This window comes from Zootermopsis nevadensis, unplaced genomic scaffold, assembly GCF_977971745.1.
Source record: "Zootermopsis nevadensis isolate Lab colony 2312 unplaced genomic scaffold, Znev_1.0 Znev_ptg000007l, whole genome shotgun sequence".
NCBI classification, from domain to species: Eukaryota; Metazoa; Arthropoda; class Insecta; order Blattodea; family Termopsidae; genus Zootermopsis; species Zootermopsis nevadensis.
This window is the reverse complement of record NW_028259139.1, coordinates 7,501,930-7,524,563: the sequence shown is the minus strand read 5'-3', so window position 1 is coordinate 7,524,563 and position 22,634 is coordinate 7,501,930. Positions and strand designations below refer to the sequence as shown.

The 22,634-nt window shown below is 36.2% G+C and overlaps 1 protein-coding gene and 1 long non-coding RNA gene across 3 annotated transcripts in view; one reads left to right on the top strand and one right to left on the bottom strand.

Annotated features, from left to right (window-relative positions):
- LOC147874597 (uncharacterized) overlaps positions 1–22,634 on the top strand; it is a 137,084-nt gene that overhangs the window by 69,885 nt on the left and 44,565 nt on the right. Inside the window, exon 2 of the long non-coding RNA XR_015533922.1 lies at positions 19,258–19,363. This is a non-coding gene — a long non-coding RNA (uncharacterized LOC147874597). The remainder of the gene's footprint in view (positions 1–19,257; positions 19,364–22,634) is intronic.
- The window catches only part of LOC110828201 (uncharacterized), a 128,872-nt gene continuing 107,720 nt past the window's right edge, over positions 1,483–22,634 (bottom strand). For both annotated transcript variants that reach the window (XM_022060692.2, XM_022060693.2), the window contains 3 exons: positions 20,546–20,654; positions 12,524–12,808; positions 1,483–4,562 (listed from right to left, as the gene is read on the bottom strand). In XM_022060692.2, coding sequence (XP_021916384.1) covers positions 4,390–4,562; positions 12,524–12,808; positions 20,546–20,654 — 567 coding nt within the window. In that variant the 3' untranslated portion in view covers positions 1,483–4,389. The remainder of the gene's footprint in view (positions 4,563–12,523; positions 12,809–20,545; positions 20,655–22,634) is intronic.

The following is a 22,634-nucleotide window of genomic DNA, read 5'->3' as shown; positions in this document are numbered from 1 at the left end:
CCGATGGTACTTTATTTCAGCCTGTCAAGTTATCGTCTCATTTAAAAAGTTTTCAGGTTGCAGAGAGAGGAGTTTAAAAGCCACTTTAAATTTAATTACCAAATTACAGATCACAGTATAATGTAATTCTCCGTCATACAACTGGCTAATTAAATGGAACTCCGTCTTTCAGGAAAATTCTTTCAAAGCAAATGCGAGATCTTCCTTTATCTTAAGTTCGCGTACGGTTTATTGTTTGTAAATGGGGCGCATGTCTATTGTTTATCAGTTTACTGATTTCATACTTGTCATTGATGTGAGGCTTAAACATCGGTTATATTATGCAGACCGAACGGCTCTGCAACTTCTGCTTAGTGTTCTGAATGGCTCAGGTTCGAATCTCGATCCAGAGGCTGACTATCCTCTCTGAAGAAGGAAACAATATATCCCTCCGAAACATTGGTATCTAGTTCCCCCAATTCTACACGGCGTTGTGGTCAAATACTTCTGTCGTGATTGTCACGGGACACGATCAAATTCCCAACTTTTTTTTCCAACTTTTCGAAAAGAGTTTGTCTTTTGTGTAGTGATAAGGCCTCAGAGCGATTTGAGCCCTCTCTAGTTCATGTACTTAATTATTGTCCTTGGGTTTCTGCGGCTGAAGGTCGATGTACAGCTTCGATTATCGAGGATGGGCAGCGTCGAAAGTCGATATTTATCCAACTACCAGGTCATCTCCTATTGAATAGCAATCCACTGTTCCGTTCCAACAATCAGGACCATAAAATCCAAATTTATACCTACTTATTGCTTTATATAAGACTGCATAAGACGGCCCAAGAATTATATATTCGCCTTGAAAATGACATCCGCAATGTTAGCCGAAACATTGGATGGTTTTAACATTGTGCAGGGTTTGATGAGTTTTTAGTTGATTTGTGGCAAATTTATCGTAAGCCTTGATGAAATATTTAAATTATAAATTTGACGAGTACAAGAATCTACTTGTAGATGGCTGGTGAAACTACAAAATATGTCCTAAAAATTCGTATTATTCCCAAAATTTATCAAATAAGGAGACAGATGAGAGGGATGTGTGAAAAGCGGGGGAGATAAATGGTGCATAAAGAATTTCAGCCTGAAAAAGAAAAGAAGGGATCAGGTGTGAAACGCATTGGTGGATGGGTGTGGCCTATATTATCTTGTTTTAGGATAGAATCTTAGTGGCTGGCTGTTGTGAACACAGTAATGAACAGTCGGGCTCCATAAAATACGGAGAGTATATTACCACCTGAGCGACGTATCGTCTTTTGCAGGTCTCCGCTAAACGGACCAATACCTACGTGTAGTGTACCTAAGAAACTCCTGTAGAAAATAATTTGTAAAAAATGAACCTATCTGGAAAAAAACAGATCAAAAATGAGAGGTATAATTCATGATACTGTGGGAGATGCAGGATTAACAAAAGCACGGAATTCACTTCAAAGTAATAAAGTGCCACCATGAATTTATACCCGCACATTTTATTGATATTGACAAATATAATAATATTAATAATAATGTTATTATCGGACATTTTTATTGATATAAGCAGCCAATAACAAATTGAAATATTAAGGATATTGATGTAATTTCTCTTGGGGTTAATTAGGAATGTCCCTTGTCCCTGTAAATGACAAGAAACACGAAATTTACGAAAGTTTCTCCTGTCCTGTCCTTGGCCGACTCAACTTACGATCCATCTACTTTTTTTAATGAATTAGAAAAATTAAATTAACAGCATATATAAAAGTAGATTCATGGTCTGCAATTAGACCCATTTCGTGGTACTTACGTTCAGTCTTATTACCATGCATTTGTAACGTCTGGCATTGCAGGCTGAGCCACTGTCTTTTCAGTAACTTAAGTACTTAAGACTACTTATATTATAAGTTCTGGAAGAAGGATTAAGAAGAAACGCTTTATGTAGGTATCTTAACAATCCTTGAAACTCAAACTTTTATCACCGTATTATGGATGGCACACGATTTCATCAAATTTAGCAGGACACTATATTTTCCTCCGCTTCAGTCATTGGTTACAGTTGCGTGTTCAATGTCGTACGAGGACATTTTTAAAGATCTTTCTGGTTTGAGTCCAAATTTAAATTCCCATTTAATCACAAGTTAAGTGAGTAGAAACTAAGAGATATCAGACTTGAATGGGTATGACCTCAAAACCCGAGGTTATATTTAAAAACCAAGGTTATTATTTTATTTTGAAAGCAATAAGTAGATGGGTTTAAAATGTAACAAATAATCAAATATCAGATATTACAGCAAATTTTCCTCTTTTTTTTTTCCTCGATTAAAATTATGTCGTATATGTTAGGTGCTACTGCGAATATGAAACAAAATAACGTTTTGTGATATGTATAGTAATATCGTCAATTTTAATGAAACTGGGTAAAAACATTTTAATTTATATCGTAAGAAAATAATTATTTAATACTTTAGAAAATATATTTGTACCCAATTAAGCAATAATTTGTTCTAATTCTAATTATTGGTTCTGATCCGAAATAACGAAGTAACACATCGAGTTGGGTATTTAGTTTTTCCTTCGTATAACAACAAATTTCTTGTCACATCTATATTTTCTTGTTTAATAATGTAATTTGAATTTACGATAGAAGAGTTTGTTTCTAGTGTTAGCGTCTTGTCCGGTCACTTAAACACGTAGATGGAACTGTCTGCTGTTTGATTGTATTTGTCTGGAAAGGAAACGTTTCACGAAACACGTGACCATCGCTTTACGTCTGCATTTGATTCTTTGGCCTTCTTTCCGTTTGTAAGCCGATACATTCTACTTCTTGTTATGTCTCTGTTGCCTGACTCCCAGTAGAGAACATGAACAAAGGCTCAGTCTTCTGTCAACTGTTCTTCAGACGATGTGAATTGTACTGCTAACAATCTTAGCTCAAAATTGTATGCAAGTCTGTAAACGTCCGGGGATTCTCGTATGCATTCTACCAAATTTGTATGTTAGAAATCTCATCGTGACACCAACAACCGTACATGTTAATGCGCCACATCAGAAAATGTTTAAAATTAATTAAGATAATCTAATAGGAGAAATGTTAGCGTATTATAAGCGTACGTAACATTCACAAGAAAAATAACGCAGACATTTGTAATTTGTGATCATAAAATGAATGTAGACATAGTTTGAAGCGTGAACGTATTTAATTCCTGTCTGCTCATTTTTTATATTGAAAAAAATCTTTCTTGGAGCAAATTTAACAGATGTCAAAAAGGACGTTTGGGTTATCAGGTCATTATAATGGATTTTAAAATATTATGTGTAGAGACAAAATCCAGTAATTTATTGAACTCAAGAATGTACTTGGGCATTTTGCTCCGTTTATGAAGTTAAAAAAAAATTAAAATCGTAAGACGTTTCGGAATCTGACTCGGCTTTCACCATCAGGAAAATCCATACAGCCTTGTCCGTTGGGTCCTGTAAATAACGGAAGCAGAGCCAGCTTACGAAGTGCCGTCTGTTTTTAAACATTTATAAATTAATACGTGAATAAAAGTCCAATATTAGACTTATGGATCAGTTAAACGACACGTCACTGAAAAAAAATTCTATACAAATCAATAACTTGCTTTTTGTCTTCACAGAAAAATTTAGGCCTCTATTTACTCCGGCTCGTATCTTATATTTCTGCTCGTGAGCTTAGCCTAATTGCACAGAGCCATCCCGCATCGTGTAGTCCATCTTGGCAAACGTTCATGGATATTCTGGTTTGTTTAATGATATTGTGATGCTGTATGTTCTTAATACACTGCCGTTATCCAATAGGAACTTTGTGAAGCATTTAATAAATCAAAATATTCTCAAGAACCTGCAGGTAATTGAAGTATTCAATTATTTTTACTGAATATTAATTTCAAGGAAACGTCCATATTTCCAGCCCCTTCAAGGGTTCAAACACCATAGCGAAGTATCAGACGATACCAAAATATGTACTTTCTTATCCGTTCTGTTTCGAACGTTGGAGAATGTAATACAGCGTTTATTCCACATTTGGCAACGAATATTGGTATCATAAACAGTATTCAGTAGGGCTGCTTAGGATATTCTGATTTCCAGTCCCAAGTAGTTAATTTTAAACGTGAACTTACAGTTATTATTTATAAAATAAGGAATATATAAAGAATTTTTGGAAGTATGAAATCCAGTCTGGAGCTCCGTTCACATGCCCCACGATCTAAGAGACCCATGGGTATCAGAACTGTCTGTGGGACATGACACATCTGATGGATACCTTGATCACGAAGGACAGATAAGCACTGAAGTTTACTCTGAAGCCCGAGAGATGTGTTCGTCACGTATGAAGCACTTTTTGAAACGTCGTGATATATCTCATCTGATAGTCGTCGTTACTGGCGTCGGGAGTCCTAGAGTATCGGTCGACACGCCTTTTAGCGTCGACCAGAGAAGTATGACGCACATGCTCGTACAAAGAGGCAGTGCGGTGTGGACTGAACGGCGAGCCGAACTTCTACTCCCATGTTGCATTGCCGCTGGCTTCTCGCCTGAAACAAGAAGATAAATGTATACGAAAACTCTCATTCAGTTGCACAAATTATATAGCGCCGAATGATAATGGTGATTTTAAATTCTGATATAGAAATAAATGTAGTATTTCCCAGGATAAACCAAAATAAACGAACATAATCCTAGTAGTATATTTGCGATTTGAACCTAGTACTATCGATAAGGAAGTGATAGATTCGGTGGGAATGTAGAAGGTGTTAGCGCTATAAATTTATGCCCACATTTTTTCTCTATTGTCTGCATTAAGTCTAAAAAGTCCTGGACAACACAGTTGCCTAGACTATGTCCAGTGTGGGCTGCCGGAAGCTTGAAAGGACTTCTTCTTTCAGAAGTTTTAGTTGGAACCTGCCAAGAAACCAAACCCAACATTCGCTGATGTATAACAAATTGACAATTGAAGGGCTGTTGGGAAAAATCACATTAGTCTAAAATGGGTCATTTTTAATCAGTATTGCTATCTTATAGTTTAAACCTGCATTCATCAGAGTGGTAACATTATTCCGGCAGATATCGCTTCCGTCTATAAAAAAACAGTCGTAAAATACACTCGTTTTTTTTCTTTTGCTTGTACTTCTGTGTTTGTCAAACAAAAACAACTTGTTAAATTAATTTGTTTTTTGTTTTATTTGTGATAATGTAAACTACCCACGTAATTAAACATATCCCTGTGTTGCAGCACATGTGAATCCATTGATACAACATAAAACGTCATTCTTTTTAGATGCTGGAAATTTTTTTTATTGATTTCCCAAAGTTTAATTTTCTACACCTATCTTTACTTTGTCTAGAAACCCCAAATTTACAAAAGTTTAAATTCGTAATATCGTGGATATACGTAAAAAACAAAGTGTTTAGGTGAGGGCTTTTCATTTCACGCACAAAAAACCAGCAGTAACAAGCTTTCCTCGTACCTTAATTGCCATAGCTTCAGCTTCGTAAGACGTGTTGACTGACATTGAGCCTCCAACCAAATGACAAGCACAAGCAGAAGCCAAAGATGATGTTTTCATTAACATTTGAGTATAAATTAGCATATCCAGACCTGTCCAGCCTTTTTTGGGGACCCAAAGTTACTTCACTCAGTTATAGCGACGTTCGGAAAATGATTTCGAATTTATAGAATAGGCCTAATTGAAAATCATATTAGGAATTTTGATACTTCAAAATATAAAACATTTAGTCGTATAATTAAAAGAATTTTGTCACATAACCGTCAAAACGAATGAACATTAGAAAAGTCTTTCTAACACTCAAATACTGGATCAGAGTCCTTTTCAAAAGTTGACAGTCCGATAACAAGCAATTAAGGACTCTTCCTGTATAAGTACGAAAGTTATCGTGTGTTTGCTCCGATAATAATTATAGTAGGAAAACCAGAAGGAAAGAGACCGCTTAGAAGATCAGGTATTAGATGGGAGTATAATATTAAAATGGATACGTAGTAGTGGGCTGGATTCAACTGTATCTAACGATAGTGTACAGTCACAGGCTGTTATAAACATCGCAATGAACATTTAATTGCTATAAAAGTCAAGGCATTTGTGAATGATGAATCAAAAGCATGTAAAATGAAGGGATTGTTGCATATTTTGATATATTTTGAGTATGACAATTTAATACAACCACTAAAACCTTCAGGATAGGCATAATTCGAACTCGGGCCTTTTCAAATACGAGGACATGCGAACCTTTCGACTGCGACATTCCACTTCAGCATTAGCAGATTTTAGAAACGTGCGTGCGTGTCTGTGTGTGTTTGTGTTCATGAGGATTTTACGCGTCGGTAGGATAAAAAGAAAGCGCTCACTCGTCTGTGAGTCTTAAGATGCATTCTCAAGACTTAGTTCGTTCAGGAAGTCTATTATGGAATCTCATTTGCTATTATGGTATCCTGCCTTCCTCCTTTACCAACAGCGCGGCGGCTTGCAACATCGGGAAGCTAATTTACATGCAGGACTCCGTGCCGGAAATAATAAATCTGGCCTCTTTTATGTAATTCTCAAAGCCTTTGCTTTTTGTCCAATGTCATCTTGAAATTAAATGTAGTAGCTAGCTACCTTGCCGATCCGTGCGCCGTTATATTTTCCAATAACACTGGGCTTGAGGATTCGAATTACACTCTCTTTATTAAATATTTTTAGTATGATGGCAAAGGCCTTTTGATTGTTTGATTCACCATTCTGAGGATCTTAATTTACGTTGTCATTCTTCTTCAGGGCTTTGGCGCCATCATAGTGGAATTCCAACTTTTCGGAGAAACATAATCTCATTCTTCAGGGTTGAAATGGCGAACTGGACTAGGAGCTCTTCTCTCATTCCTCGTCCCTGATTGGCCCGCTCCTTCAGCCTTCTATTCATTAACCCTATATAAATCCCTCTACTTCAAAGCATCGCCATTTTAGCCCTGAAGATGACAAAAGTTTATTCCTCCGAAACGTTTGTATCTACTGAGTATACATGGCGCCAAAATCGAGAATAGTAATATTATCATCATCACCGCCATTAAAAACTCAAATCTTTCCTTAACTGTGCCTTCGTAAGAATTTTTGAAATTCCCCTGTACTGAGGGAGGGGGTTTAATGGATAAAAATGCAGTGAGAACAAACAGAGGGAGGCCTTCTTGTAGATAACGGAACGTATTAAGTTAAATTCACTCAGTAAAATAGTTTAAATTATCTTTTAATCGTTTAATTAATTTATTCCCAAAACTGGTTCATAGTCTTCGATAGGCAATATGCTGTTATGCATTTCCAAAGCCGTGCACAAAACCTGCAAGCTATTCTTTTGTGTTGTAACGTTTATAGGCCAAAGTCCTGCACAAATAAACCGAAGGTATGTAAACATAATTTAAGTGTTTAAAGGAACTTGGTATTTCAGTTCATTAAGCATTTTGACGTGTCAGAATCAGAAAGCTATTAAGCGATTACAGACGTCCTGAGAGACCTCTTTTAATATTGGAGGGTAATGTCCTACATCCGAAACGCAATTTACTCTCCAGACTTATTTTAATATCAAGGATAATCCATCGTTCGGATACAAATGGAAGTATGACGTCCATTGATATCCATTTGGATAATGAACTCAAAAAAAGAACACACTAACCGTTGATAAAAACAAATGAGTAAAATATGACCGAAGAGGATCCGAGATGAATTTATGATGTAACATAAATCACGGTCCAGTACATGTCACATATTGATGTTATATAAAAGTTCTGAACCCCCTCTCACCTGCAAAATTCCGACATTGTACAAAGTTCCCTGTCCATTTCGTCGAATTTCATGGTATAGTGGTTATTAATACTGTTCCGATTAGAGTATTCACCGGAACACAGCCACGCTTACTATTATGTTTCGTGTTTTTCCTCAGTTTATTCATGTAATTCCTAGAACAGTACCTTAAAATGTTCCTTTCATGATGATGTTGGTCTTTTTTGACGCCATGTGTACTTGTTTGTAGATGTAAACATTTCGGAGGAATATATTTTTTTCATCTTCAGGGCTAAATTAGCGATGTTGGTAAGAAGAGGGATGAATATAGGGAAGGATGGGGGAGTGGCCCGATAAGGGACGTTTCTGATTAGACGATTACCTTAGTATAGATTATAATCATCATGCTATCTGCCATGAAAACCTCAAATTTCATTTGAATTATTTTCAGTTCGTGGGTTAATGTTTAATGTTCCATGTTATACTCGCATGGTAACTAATGCGGTTTAACAGCATCGTTAAAAAGCTGTTAAGATTTATTTTCATACTTGATTTTGTCGAAAATGTAATAAATTTAAAGCGACTGAACTTCTAAAATGTTTACTTTTATGTCACAACTAGATGAGACTTGGTTTGATGGTATTTTATCTCTGCAGTGTCTCTCGTCGAGATATTGATATCGAATCTCTCACTTTTATTAGTACAAAATGGAAGTATACTTGGCTTTACCGCCTATTTCGCCGTAAATTACAAGCGGCCGTTTGAAACATAATGACTTCCGTCACGTATTTCAGTTGGGTCAGATATTTTTAACTCTTCGCCAGTGTAACTCATACCATGCGCGCGTTCACATAGAATAATCGGTGTCTGTTCCTACGGGAACCATTTATGCACAATTTTTAAAGTGGACACAAAAACGAAGGTAGTGGTAATTCGGTTGATGGGTTCCTAACCGAAATTCCATAATTCAAACGGATTATTTTAAGCGGTCTGGCTCGTCACGCTGTAGGCTTATTGGCGCCTTAATACTCGAGAATTAATTACATTCCTGATCATAATTCTAGGCGTGTTTATAACGAAGTTGCAAGAATTCCCAATCTAGCTACGCAATTTCTGTCCGCATGTAACAATTCGACAACCGCTGAAATTATTATCATAAATTTGTATCGATACTAGGAATTTCATTTAAGTATTTCGTCGACACAATTCAGTTTTGGTGAAAATCAGACATAAATAATGGACAGTTCAGGCTGTGTGACTTTCTGAGCGCGTCTCGGTCGTCGTACGTGTCTGAACGACGTTTCGGAGTAAAGCGACACATAAAAACGAAACGCGTGTTTCTTGCATAATTATTTTATTCGCCTACATAGGCTAAAAGGTATTATACAAGCACAGCACAATGTAAATAACTATAAAATAAAAGTAATAGTAATATGTTACAGTCTAGTTCTCATAATCTTGCAGTCAACTGTAGAAAAATATTTAAGGCCGTCATACACTTTAGTCTGAATAACTAAGGATTTCCTAGCATTTTATTGGCAAAATATTAATCTCTGTTTCATGATCCACCAACATTGTTCTGCCCAAAAACTACAATCTAACATAAGTTACCAGAATTTTACATTCGCTGAACAATAAATTGTCACTCCAGTTGATACAGTCTGGCCAACTTCGCCATTTGTGACTATCCTTTCATTCCTAATTTCAGTTATTTAAAATATAGTCAATGTATGTGATACAATACTGTTAAATAAACTACGATGCAAACATCCGTTTTAATTTTCTGTTAATTTTTGATCTGATAACGACATTGTAATGAAAAATAAACAATCGATATGGTCAGAGTTAGCATCTGTAAAGTATTACGTACAGCCAAATATTTTCATAATACACATTTACGTCTGGATAATAACTCGGAATTTGAAAACGAAATTCGGTCGAATCCATAATCCTCATATTTGAAATAAAAGACGACGTCAAACAATAGAACTCTCTAACACAGATTTGATTTGCTGTGTTTATACCTGCGTTTTTCAAACGAAATTCGTTCTGGTTACTATTTTGAAAATAAATACAATATTCCTATTCAGGATTTTGATTACATTTTGTTCAAAGGTCCATTAACATAGAAACAGTTTGCAGTTATTAATGATATTTTAATAAAATGCCTAAACTGAGATCCGTTTTTCTCTTTAAATGTTAGCTTGTAAACTACAATGGCACAAATGTAAAAATGTAATGAAAGTCCCATTATGTAGGCATAATTTTTCAAATATTTTAGGACTATAAATTAAGCTTGTAATACTTTATCTAAGAGGGAGGGACTAATAAGGAAATACAGAATATCACACAGTTAGGAGTTTTAAATTGGTAGTGATCACGTAATTGTATTAAGATTTTTGAGTTAGTTCGCGGGAGATGGACAAAACGTGTAGCACACAAGACCGATTCACACAAAATTTTAGAAAAAATTGAAGAAAACTTTGGGGAAGTAGGCGTTGATATTTTAAGAGTGGATTAAGACTTATTTGGCTCTGGGTAGGGTCCAGTGACGGGCTTCCGTTAACACGGTGTTCTCTACAGAAGGAAAATTCTTAACCAGTTGAAAAACTACTTTATCAGCTTTCAAATGAACGTCCTTGCATTCTGTAGCTGGATAATTTATAAGAGAGTAATCTTATGTTTTACGGTAAGTTACATAACTTAATGCCAAAAACATAATTGGTCATGAATTGACATAATGATAAATATTTAGGCGATTATTTTCTATAGAGTCAAGGCCCCGACCTGTTTATATTGTAGCGTAGTTTTGCTTTTAAAATAATTTATATTTATAAATTACTCAGAAATGATCATTTGAAATGTTAATTGCATCATATATTAAGTCATCCATCGTCTTTGGAAGCTTAAGGATTATCAACATATACAGAAGAGCAGCCATTTCTACCATATTTTTTAATATTATCCTGTCTTCCAATTATACAATTAAGTAGTTACCGAATTCAAACAAATTTTTTCAACGAGTGTCATGATGCCTCAAGAATAGACTCGCTATGGTTCCTCCCGGAGATAACATGGTCACCATATTTAAATTTGTTTATGGTAATGAACTTAAAATTTCCTAGATAACATTGCCTCAGATTTTTGCTGTTCGTACCGATTTTCACGAAAAATAGTCCAGTTAACTGAATCATTAGATGGGCACACGCTCTGATAGACTAACACGATGCTAGATTTCCCAAGCAGAAACTTTATTTCCACGAAGCCTTGGAAATGAAATTACAATTAAGTCTCTTACTTCGTGCGAAGTTTATCTCCGCGTAATTGGTCGGACGTAACTTATTAGTTCTAGACGGAAGATTCCTCACCTCCACAACTCGACTGTCTTGACGTTTGTTGTCGTCCTAAATGAACCTGTCCACTGGTTTATAAGTTATAATCTCCATCAGTACAGGCTTCCTGAACCAGAGACTGGGAACTAAATTACGCTTACACCTTGCGTGTAACCGTAGCTGTTGGTTTAGCGAAACGAGATTTGGAGAGGCCAATATGAATAGGTATGAGAAATGGTTATGGAGTTGGGGAAGTTATAGAACAATTAGATAATTTTAGATTCTGTGCTTTAAGACAATTTCCTCTCCTGAGACACAGCATGCAATAATAGAACCTGATAAATTTATAAGAAAATTAGATAAGTACTTAGATATTTCTCAAGTGTAGTAAAATACGTATTTATTTCTTGAATATACAGGACAATATTCGTGCAGAATTTCAGATCATTTGTCTTTAAAATAGAAATTGGAGTAATTGTTTTAGTAAAATCTAATCTCATCTAATTTACTCATCTCCTATGTGTATTTTATCTTTCAAACACACATCTTTTGTAAGGTCGTCCCATATTTCGTTTTCTTCTTGTTATGTTGGAAGAATTTTGTTGAACTTGATAAAGACAATTCTTGTACGGCTTTCAGTGTGGATGTAAAACTAATCAACTAACCAACCAAAAAGCTAACTAAGGTCGGAATCATGCGCAAACAAAAGAAAGTAAAAGTATTTTTCCTTCTTTTCCTCTAAATATTTACCAGTTCGAAATATATTTCGGACAAGGGTTCTAGGTTTTAATGAGATTTAATTACAGCTTATTATTATACCTATGTCTCATTTTGGGAAATTGTAGTTAAATTTGTACATAAGTAAATTTGAGGTTTAATAATGCCGGAAGGCAGCACAATTAAATTTGTCCAATATATTTCAGTTTGCGATGCAAACACCAAAATTAATCAAAAAGTGTCCACGGTTTCAAAGGTTAAACCTGCTGACAGACAAACCCTCAACGTATTCATTCTATGTACGACTCGCAAAGAAGTGTCAAAAAAACTACGATTGGATACAAAACATAGTAGAATACCAGCAAGTAAGAAATATGTATATATTATGCTTATTTTATTGATATTGAATGTTATTAACCCTTTGAGAAACGAAAGCTATTTTGAAACAGTATTTAATAATTCAGCCCGTACCGCGAAGAAAACACAGCACTACACCATTAAAAAAGATCAGCTTGTTGGTGGTGTTTAAGGAAATAATCGATGTTTACGATGATAACCGAACAAAGCCCACAGATACAAGATGCAGCATTACCGGTTGTCAAAGCCGATGGTACATATAGTTACCGATCGTCTTTAAGTGTTAGCCGGATTCCGTGGATGGTAAAGAGTTGATGGTCTTACCGTTGAGTACGTGAACATTGATGCTGGCAGGTCGCGCGTTGGATGGCACGCATGAGTAATTACCAGAGTCACTCTTCTGCGCCTCAGCCACGACGAGAACACTGCTGGAGCGGTCGTTGCGTACCTCCACGCCGCGGTCCTTGTCGTAGTTGATCATATGGTCCTCGTGATACCAGAACACGTACACGGGCGCCTCCGTGCTCTGGCGAAGTGTGCAGACAAGCCGTAGTTTGCTGCCGCTCTTAATATGCAGGTCCGGCGCTCCCAGAATCTCGGCTGCCGCTTCTGCAACAACGCATAACGTCAAGCTGACATCCTGTCACTTGAAATTTCAATCTACGAACGTCTGTTTCAACGTAAAACAGCTCAAGAGCGATTATCGTCCACCCTGAAGCAGTGTGTTTCTACAAAACCTCACTGTCCATCGACCCTGCTTTTTTCTCGGCCCGAAGATAGACTGCTATGACTTCAGTTTCTGCATAATGATTTTAAAACAGTCCAAAGCCGCGTCCTTATACATTCGTTCCGACCATCCTTTTATTTGAATGCTATACTTACTGAACTGCATTTGGTCAAGAAATGTTTTGCCCTTTATAGATAAATATCGTTCATTACCGTGTTCACAAAAGCCTGTCATTCGTCCCTGTCCTGAGTTTTATAATACTGTACACATCATGTGTTTTAAGATATATTTTAATATTATCCTTCCATTTTCAACAAGGCCTTTCAGGGGTTAATATTAAAACACTGAAACAAATATGGAACTTTTACAGCTGTTAGTCCGAAATAGAAGGCAGTAATGCGAAACTAACGTTACTATGGCAACGGTTACAAATATTTAAGAATATATTTATTTGAATTCCTCAATAAAGTTATCGTAGAAACGATTATAATAATTTGTGCATAACACACATATATGCTGGTACTAATATTGAAGATAACTTTTATTTATGTGGTTCCTTTTCTTGTGTTGTCTGAAGTTGTTATTGCATTTTACTGTATTGTTTTATGTTGCTTTATTTTCTGGTGCTTGTCTCTAACTGGCTTTTCTGACGTTCTCAAGCACTTAAATATATCTAGAGTAACCAGCTGTAGTAGTCAACTTGCAATGAGTTGGGCAAATAGTTTGATAGCTTGGATAATGAAGAGGAGAAGTTTGTACAGAATTATGTCATGCAGAAAATGGCCCAACAAAAGACTGTATTAGGCTTCTTGCTGGTAGCTGTTTAATAACTAACTTTCGGATTCCATGCAAAATAGAGTATTTTTTTTACTACTTGGGAAACTATTAGTTTTTCATGAAGAACTGTAGTTAATTAGTTATTTAATAGGACCTGTATTAGTGACAGTTGTTACTATAGATGAGATTTCTTGTTCTCACGAGTACAAAGATTATTGTATTCTGGGATGCTACTACGTATAGTATGGTAGAATTTGGCCAACGTTTGGGATGTGTTACGCTTAAAAGTAGTCAAAATTTATCGCGCATAGCTTTCTCTTCGCCTGATAATGGAGGCAGCATGTGCCTCTGAAACGTCGGAAAATTCATACCAGACTACATACCGAAACATATCAGAAGACAGCCATCATCTCTTGTTACGTCTGAGTTTCACATTTAAGAGTTCAGCCATACATCTATTCAGTAGTTTGTCTGTAGTTTTGCCAGGTGGAAAGCGTCTTATAAGGAGGCCGAGTAATTTTTCTTTAGGGTGTAAAGAAAATGAAATACACAAAGGTTCAGAAATCTTGAGTGAGGGAGAAATATATCTTAGTTACTTTTACAAGCACTTTGTCGTGTCCTTGGGCCGGTAAAAGCAGATTCGCGTGCGGCCTATCTAGGCAGAATGTTGTGATATTTGAAAAAGAATCTTCATAATTTAGTGTGAAGCACGTTTCAGATTATTCCGCCCTTATCCGAAAAACAGGTGGCAAATTACTAATTTCAGGAAACTGAGATAAATCCTTCTTATGTGTCATTCCGATAAGGAGTTCTGAACTCAGAAACACTTTAAAGATTCGGTTACGCACGCAATTTCTTGAGACTGGTGGAACCGTAGAGATAAAAATTATTCACGTAATGAAATGTAAGCGTGTCATGGCCCTTAAACTTGTAAGAGCAGAAATAGTGTTGTAAACTCAAGTGCTTATTCGTTTTAAGAAAGTGACAAAACTAGTTAATTTCTATAAGAACCTGAAGAGAATTAACATCGCCATTACCAGATTTCCACCACAGCACACCAGCCACTCGAAGTCAGCTCTTGTATCTCTTCAGATCCGTTTTAATATTATCATCGATTCTGTTGGTCTTTTATGTGTCCAAACTTTAATGTATTTTCCAACCACACTTTAAATTAGAATATCACTTGTAATTATTGTTGATAATTAGAAGAAGGGAGACTAAAAAGAGGCTGGAGAGGAGATTTTGACGCCGGTACATGCATAAAATTACCTATTTATGACGGGAAGTGGAGGAAAAGCAGAGGATATGATTTCATTGATAGCTTATTCTTCGAGAAAACATTTATGTTTCACAGCTAAGAAAATAAAATAAACCTGAGAATTATTGGAAGAATATGATGTTGCAACTTTCTACGCAAAAATTAAATTAAACATGAAATCCTTTTAAGCCCAGCCCGTTAGTTCATTAATCGAAAATATTCCATAAGTAACAGAAAATGTACACGTACGCACACACACACACACAAAAAATCATTGGTTTCAATCCCCTACACTTAAGAATAATGTTAAAATAAAGGAAAGATTTTGCGATAGAACTCAGGCTGCTTACTTTGTAATAATCATATCTCTCGGTTCAATAATTTGTAACTCTAGCCTAACGTGATATTAGCATCTTCACAGACAGCTACTGGAAATAATGTTTCCTTAATTTGTCATGCAAAGTGTCGCTCTGACAGATATGAATTGCTAGGCGTGGTTGATGTTCTTGGATTTTCTAAGTCTTAACATTACAAAGATCCATCCCTGCTATGTATCTAATTTAGCGTAAGTTCGCGTGCTGGTTATATAAAAGGGAAGTATTCGACTTTAATAATTTTGGTTAAGAATAAACAAATTAGAAATTTTATTGGGAACGATATACAGGATTATTCCAAATTCCTGCTCTACGTTTCAAAACTAGTACTGGAAGAAATTGTTTCAATCGTCCGCGTACCTCAAACGTCATTTACCAATCTTCTTGAAGACGAGTCATCGGACAAAGAATGAATACATAACAATATATAGCTTTAATAACACCTGAAACTTTTGTCTGAAAAAATGTTTGATTGTCTGTGATGTATGTTTTACTACATTAAGATAGACGTATATTGACAACAGCTGAACCACACTTGCAACATGTTACTGTCTCATCTTAGGCTGCATTATATCAGAACTCGTTAGTGCTGACAATTATACAACAAAAATATTCTAATATTGTCTTTCACTTTTTTACTCCCCTCGTAATTCGAGTACACGAGTACTCATGCATGCTATTTTTCTCGTCAGGGTAGAGTGTTTTGAAGTGAACGTCCGTGGATCAGGTTAGCAATTAAAAATTTGATCTCTCACCGTTCATGCACAGAATTGAACATCTTCCTGCTGAGGTCATTAATCCCCGGAAATGTACAGCTTTCAAAGTTGTAATTGTGAGGCAAAGTACTAGGTGTAGAAGTTATAATTTGTACGCTCAGTACTACCGCGAACATCTAAAAGTTATAATAAGAGTACATTATAGTTAGTAAACATTTCTTAATGCTACCGGCTTTTAATGTACTTCTGTACGAAGTACACAGTGTTTTATAACCGGTTCATTTTTCTTTTGTTTATTAGTCATTTAACTTTTACTGTGTAAGCCCCATGATATGGCTTAAAATTGTTTCCGTAAAATGCATGCCATATTTATAGTACACAGTAAAATTTTCGTGTTATATTCTATGGCCTCTGTTGGAGCCTAATCGTGGTTGATAGAATTTACGAGAACGTAAAAAGTAAAAAATTAATTTCGTCTGAACATCAGGGCTTCAGTGAGGTACAGCGAAAACATGGAAGAAGGGAAAGAGGAATAAGTAATTAAAACAAGATTAAAAAATAAAAATAGAAAGACGAAAGCAAGGAAGGAGTAAGCAATAGATAAAATGTTTCTAAAGGACAAATAATTAAAAGTAGTATAAATTTAAGATCAGAAACTTTACTTTTGTATATGATTATTAACCCTTTAAAGCGGCAACGAAGCTGTCTGCTTTAACGATCACTAATGTCACATTTGTATGTACGGGTTTCGTATGTTTATCAGTTTAAACAGGGATTATTTACTTAGCTGGTTTATTTTCGTAATGACAATGTTTCGTGTTTTCTTCGTGGTACGGGTTAAATTCATAAATATTAGACGAGTTCCGGCTTCAAGCAAATTATTAACTTGGTTTACCGATGTGAATGGTACTAATAATATCTTTAATATTTTATAATTATGAACACTGCATCATGGTGGAAGGATTTTATTAATTCTACTGGCTATAAGGCATTGCAGGTTTTTGGGTCCAGGTAGCTTACACATGTTAATTTCTGCGATGTTCTTTGTAGTGCGTTCTGTCCTTTAAAGATCCATAGTTTGTCAGCTCGTGTACTGAAACTGCACAATTCTTTCGCCATTTCTCATTTTTTTATGTCCTTGGAATAAGCTACTATACCTTTACAGACATTCATGTTAAATTAAATGGAACATTTCTTGAAAAACGCCATTTATGTAAATAGAACGGAAACCAATTCTGGTTACAGGAAGGATCAGTTGAAATTTGAAATAAATTACTTTCCTTGTCTACCTCCCGACATTCATTCGACCACGTAAAAAATTAGGCGTATTGTGTTCTGTTTCTTTTTACAATGAAGTGTGGAACTTGTTGGTACCAGCCACGAGAGTGTAATGGATAAAGCTTGTTGTGTAGTGTGTCATTGTGAGGAACAGGACGTATAAAAGAACGTATATTCTTCAGGCAGATTCAGCTACGCTCTTGAAACTCTTGAATAGATGTAATTTATTTACTACTACAGTACTGAGAGTGTGTACTTTTACATTTTAGTTTGAACGTGCTGTATGAAAATACTTTTTGGCACACAAACTGGCATCGCCTTATACTCGTATCTGTCTGTTGCCACTCAAACTTCGTATTTAAAACATTCAGAGGTTCGATTCTCGACTCAGAGTTCAATTTGTTGTATTATTATTCTTTTATTAAACTTCTTGACAGTATATTAAAATAGATCACGACCGCTTCCTTTAACATCCTTCACAGTTCATTATTAACAATGTTCCTCCTCGATTCTCTATGTAGTACGGACATGAGGAACGTCGTTAAATGAATCTGACATATTTTGGCAATAACCGGTTCGATCTGGCCTGTCAGACATTCTCGTAGATTGATAAACCTCATGGTTTACTCAGGCAGGTCCTTAAATTAGATTACAAACACTCGCTTCAAACTGATGGTTTGTGCTCAATTTATTTATGGTTCATTTAAGGATGATGTCTATAGCTAATATTATATAGGATCGAATGATAAAATTGAGCCCTGAAGATAGAGATAGTATTTTTTTCGAAACGTCGGTGCCTACTTCGGAATCCACATTTCCCGAAAACCCAAAAATAACATCATCATCCTCACTGCCGTGGAGACCTCATATATCAGATAAAATTGTCTGGACCGGAAGCCGTCTTGGCCTAATGCGAGGTACTATTCCGACATTTGCCTGGAGGGACTTAAGAAAACCACGAAAATCCTCAGTCAGTGAGCCGGTTTTCGGGACAGATTTTAATCCAGGAATGTCAAAGTTTTGGAGAACCGTGTCACCTCTTCAGATTTAAATTAAAATCTTTCTCAGAAACGTTGGTAGCCGCCTTCAAGACTGAAAGCCTCTACAACTCAGAACCTTACAATCGATTTATTAACTGGGAGCTATCAGATGTGCGGTGTTACAAAAATGAGCTCTGTTCACTCGGTCGCGCTACAGCTGGACGGATCCGTCGTTGACTTTCCAACTCAAGTCCTTGACTGTACACGTGTGCTTTGAACAAAATACATCAAATCCGCATGCAGCACAGGTAATGTAATGTGGGGTTTAAAATAAATGAGGAGATGGAGCCAAGAATATCCCAGGAAGTGACATCGCACATGTTAGGGGAGAGAGTGGTGCTGATTAATAGACGTTTCAGTATTAGAGCCAAAGGTTTTGAACTCAGAATATATGTCAGCACTATAGTAATATCGTTTTACCTTCTTATCCTCACACAGGTGTAACTTCTATGCCACTTCTTGTTTATTCATGTATTAAAATATCTCACTCTGTATGCCGTTACGATGGTGGTGGTGATAAAATAACCACTCTGCTCCACAACAATATCAACTATGATTCAGTTGAAACTGTTTATAATAACATTGTTGTAAGACCTCGAAAGATATCTATCATTCAAGGCCCTACGATAATGTTTCCGGGGACAGTGGAGCTTTTAAGATTATTATTACTGATAATTATCATGGAAATGTCATATAGATGTGCTGAATTAGGATTGTTGACATAATTTGAAGTCAAAATCACCATTTCTCATATGATTATGACGTTCATTCCATATATTTCGCTGTAATACTTGCTTCAATTTTCAGGGAAATTCAATCTCATTTGATAATTATTACGATTATGCTGATTCTGGAGGATTTTAAGCTTAAGTATCGATTTATTTCCAGGTCATGTGTTAATGGTTGGCACACCTCGACCCAGACTCGACAAATAAACTGGATATTCTGCCCGAGGTTTTTCGTGTTCTTCTCTGTCTCTCCAGGCAAATTCCGGGTAAGTACCTTGAAACTGGCTATGACCGCGTTTTACATCATAGATCATCCTGTTATTCGACGTTATATAATCTCAGCAAAGGAATGCGTCGTTAAGTAACTCAGAGACTAACGGTTCGACTATGCCGTCTCTTATTCCACAACTCCCAGTGTCTATTGCGCTGTTGCGGTATTGCATAATTATAGCACTACATTGGAATCAGTTCTTGAACAACACGTCTGGAAACGTCATGAAGTTCATTTTTCAAAGTAGACTCAAAATCCCTTTGCAACTGCGTTTAACAAATCAAGACCCAAAGAGAACCTAGAGATTCTTTTTAATACATCCAGCCTTAACATGGAAGAAAATTACTTAAAGAACACGTAAACAAATCAAAATGTGCGTATAAAAGAATGGAACACACAGATAAGCTGTAATGACCCTTCAGGGGGACTTTGTAGCAACTCTTTACTTCGTTTTCCTCATAAATGCCAGTGACATTTTACCACGTGAATATGTAGTAATAAAATTTAACGAAATAATAGCAACTATTGTGTATAACCACAACATAGACACACAAGTAGATCACCGATAAAATATATAAATATTTTACTGTGTTTCTTTTCTTATTTTATTATATTTTATTACAAGATATTTACATTAGAAAAACTTAGTGGGTTAATTAGTCAGCAGATATAAAATGAACCTGTTAGCATCTGTAATATACAGTGTGTCCCAAATAGGTGTATATACATTATAATACGGAATATGAACCTTGTTATCTGTGTGTTGTGTGTTTACGAGGAGGGCCTAGTGTGGTCTACACCGTCTTTTTACATGATTCAGATAAGCAAAATTGTGGTGTCTATTAAGTTTTGATCAACTCATATTCATTGAATATGTGTATACATCTTTTTCGGACACACTGTATTCAAGTAATAACTCCAGTGTAGTCTGTAAGTAATAATGAGTTAGTAAGATGGATCAATGAATACTCGTGCATTTTGTTTATAGTTTATTTTACGACGCTTTTCCAGAAACAGACTATGTAGCGTCGAAGTTCCCCGTAAAAGTACTTTTGCACATAACAACTTAACGGTTTGCCATCACAGAATTGCAAAGTTGATACAATACAAACTTCAGTGACAAGTCAGAAATTGGGGCTGGTAAATATCCAAAGTCAAAAAGTCTGTGCGTACTCACCTATGACCCTGAGCTCCACGAATATGCTTGTTGGTGGGTGAGTGGACACCTGACATTCGTACCAACCCTCATCGCGGGGCTGCACAAATTTTATTTGAAGTCCCCAGTTCTGAAAGCAAATAAGAAATTGTTTTTGGCAAGCAACGAATGTTACAAAGGGTCAACGTATCTTTCTGTCGGAACTTTTAGTCCGAATTGCTTGGAGGTATTTGTTAAAAACAAACTTTATTATATTTGTTCAGCGAAATTTTATCGTAGAGACTTTGAAATCAAACTTAAAAATATTTGCGTTATTACAATACGTTCGTGACAGGAAAGCTGACCCTGGATGAAGTGGTCTTTTGTAAAATCTGTCAGAAGGGGTTGTAGAAACCCCTGGAACATTAAAAGTAGTATGTATATATATATATATATATATATATATATATATATATACACAGGATGAGTCAGTAGTATGTTTACACACTTCGTGTGCGTGTTCCAGGATTTTGGAATGGGAATTTAACAGCCTCTGAGAGGCTGTTTTAAAATATGTGACTTTCTGGTACGGTTTTGTAATTGCTAAATCGTAGCTTGCTTTCCATTCTTCTGTTTTGTAAGCTGTCACCGTGACAGCGATTTATGACTTATCACGTGTTACCAATTGAGAGAGATTTAATATCGCTTCTACACGACTAATGACCTCTCTGGTGTCACTTGGTGCTGAGGTCACCTAAGAACGCCATATGCCTTCCCTTCTGTAATTAGTTTGCATCCGTTGTGTTCTTCCACGTGTTCTTTAACGCTCGATTTATTTACTTACTGCAGTTTATGTTTCACGCGGAGAACGTCTCTTTCTAAAGGGATTGGTTTCTGTCTTGTAACTAGTTCCTGTTGTCAGTTATTGGGTAATTAATAGTCTGACACATCGTAGTTTACTAAACACTGTAATGGCTGTATTGATCTACTTCGTAACAGGCAACACAAAGGCCAAGTAACTCGGGAGCAGACCATAGAAAATTAGATCCTGCCATGTGTTAGGTATAATGGAAAGGGACGACGCAACTTGGCCTATACAACTATCAGAGGTTTATACGTGTTACTTAGATCATTTATCTACCGACAGTATCAGAAACTCGGTTTATTTAGCGTCTATTGTTAATTTGACAATTCACAAGCTTTGAAGAGGCGTTCTTTATGCCAAATCACGTCTGTTGTTCTCGCACTGTGTTCCTTAGGTAATTTTGTTGCGCCTTAGGCCATTCTTGAGCGAATGTCATAAAAGAGTTAATTTTGCGACATCGGCCGTTATTGCGCTGTGAGACCAAATCATTTTTGTGCAAATGTTTTCCAAAAGTGGCCTCAGATGATATTTGTACTAATCTGCTCCCAGATTTCATTGTTGAATAACAGCGGAGGTTAGTGTATCCAGTTTTTGCCCAACAATGGATTTGATGCATGTAAACAGACATTACCACCCAAATCGGTGTTTTTCGTTCATGCTGGGACGTGAAAAACACCCAACATGTAAAACATGGAAGGAAGCTGTCTTGGCCTAATTTAAGGTACAAAACAGAAGTTTTCTTGGCTGAACCGCTATATTTTGTTGTTCAGAGTAATCCGTGCCCTGTGCGTTTACTTTTCGCCCAATGTTGAGGTTTACTGATTAGTATGGCTATTTAGTATTCGGGCTTGTCAGAGCAATCACAGTCAACAATTTATTAAACTACAGAGAAAAACATAAACCCCGAGTGTTAATGAAGCAAGCCTTCCAACGAAGATTAAATTTTCCATTACCATGGGATTGGTTTTGTGGTTGACAAACCTCACACTAGTTAAACCGAGCTGGGCGGGTTTCTCGCAGAACAAATACTGTAAAGCTGATGTTTAATGTAGGGTATCCGGTACTCGTCACACTGCCTGTGTATCAGATATATTTAACTACGTTACCCGAAACTTTGTATTTTAGTCGAAGGAGAAAAACATGTTTTGGGTGTTACAAAACGAGCTATTTAAGAGGTTGATCGGAAGTATATAATGCGGAAAACTGCATAATTAAGATACAAATAGACTACTTTCTTTCTTTCTTTCTTTCTTTCTTTCTTTCTTT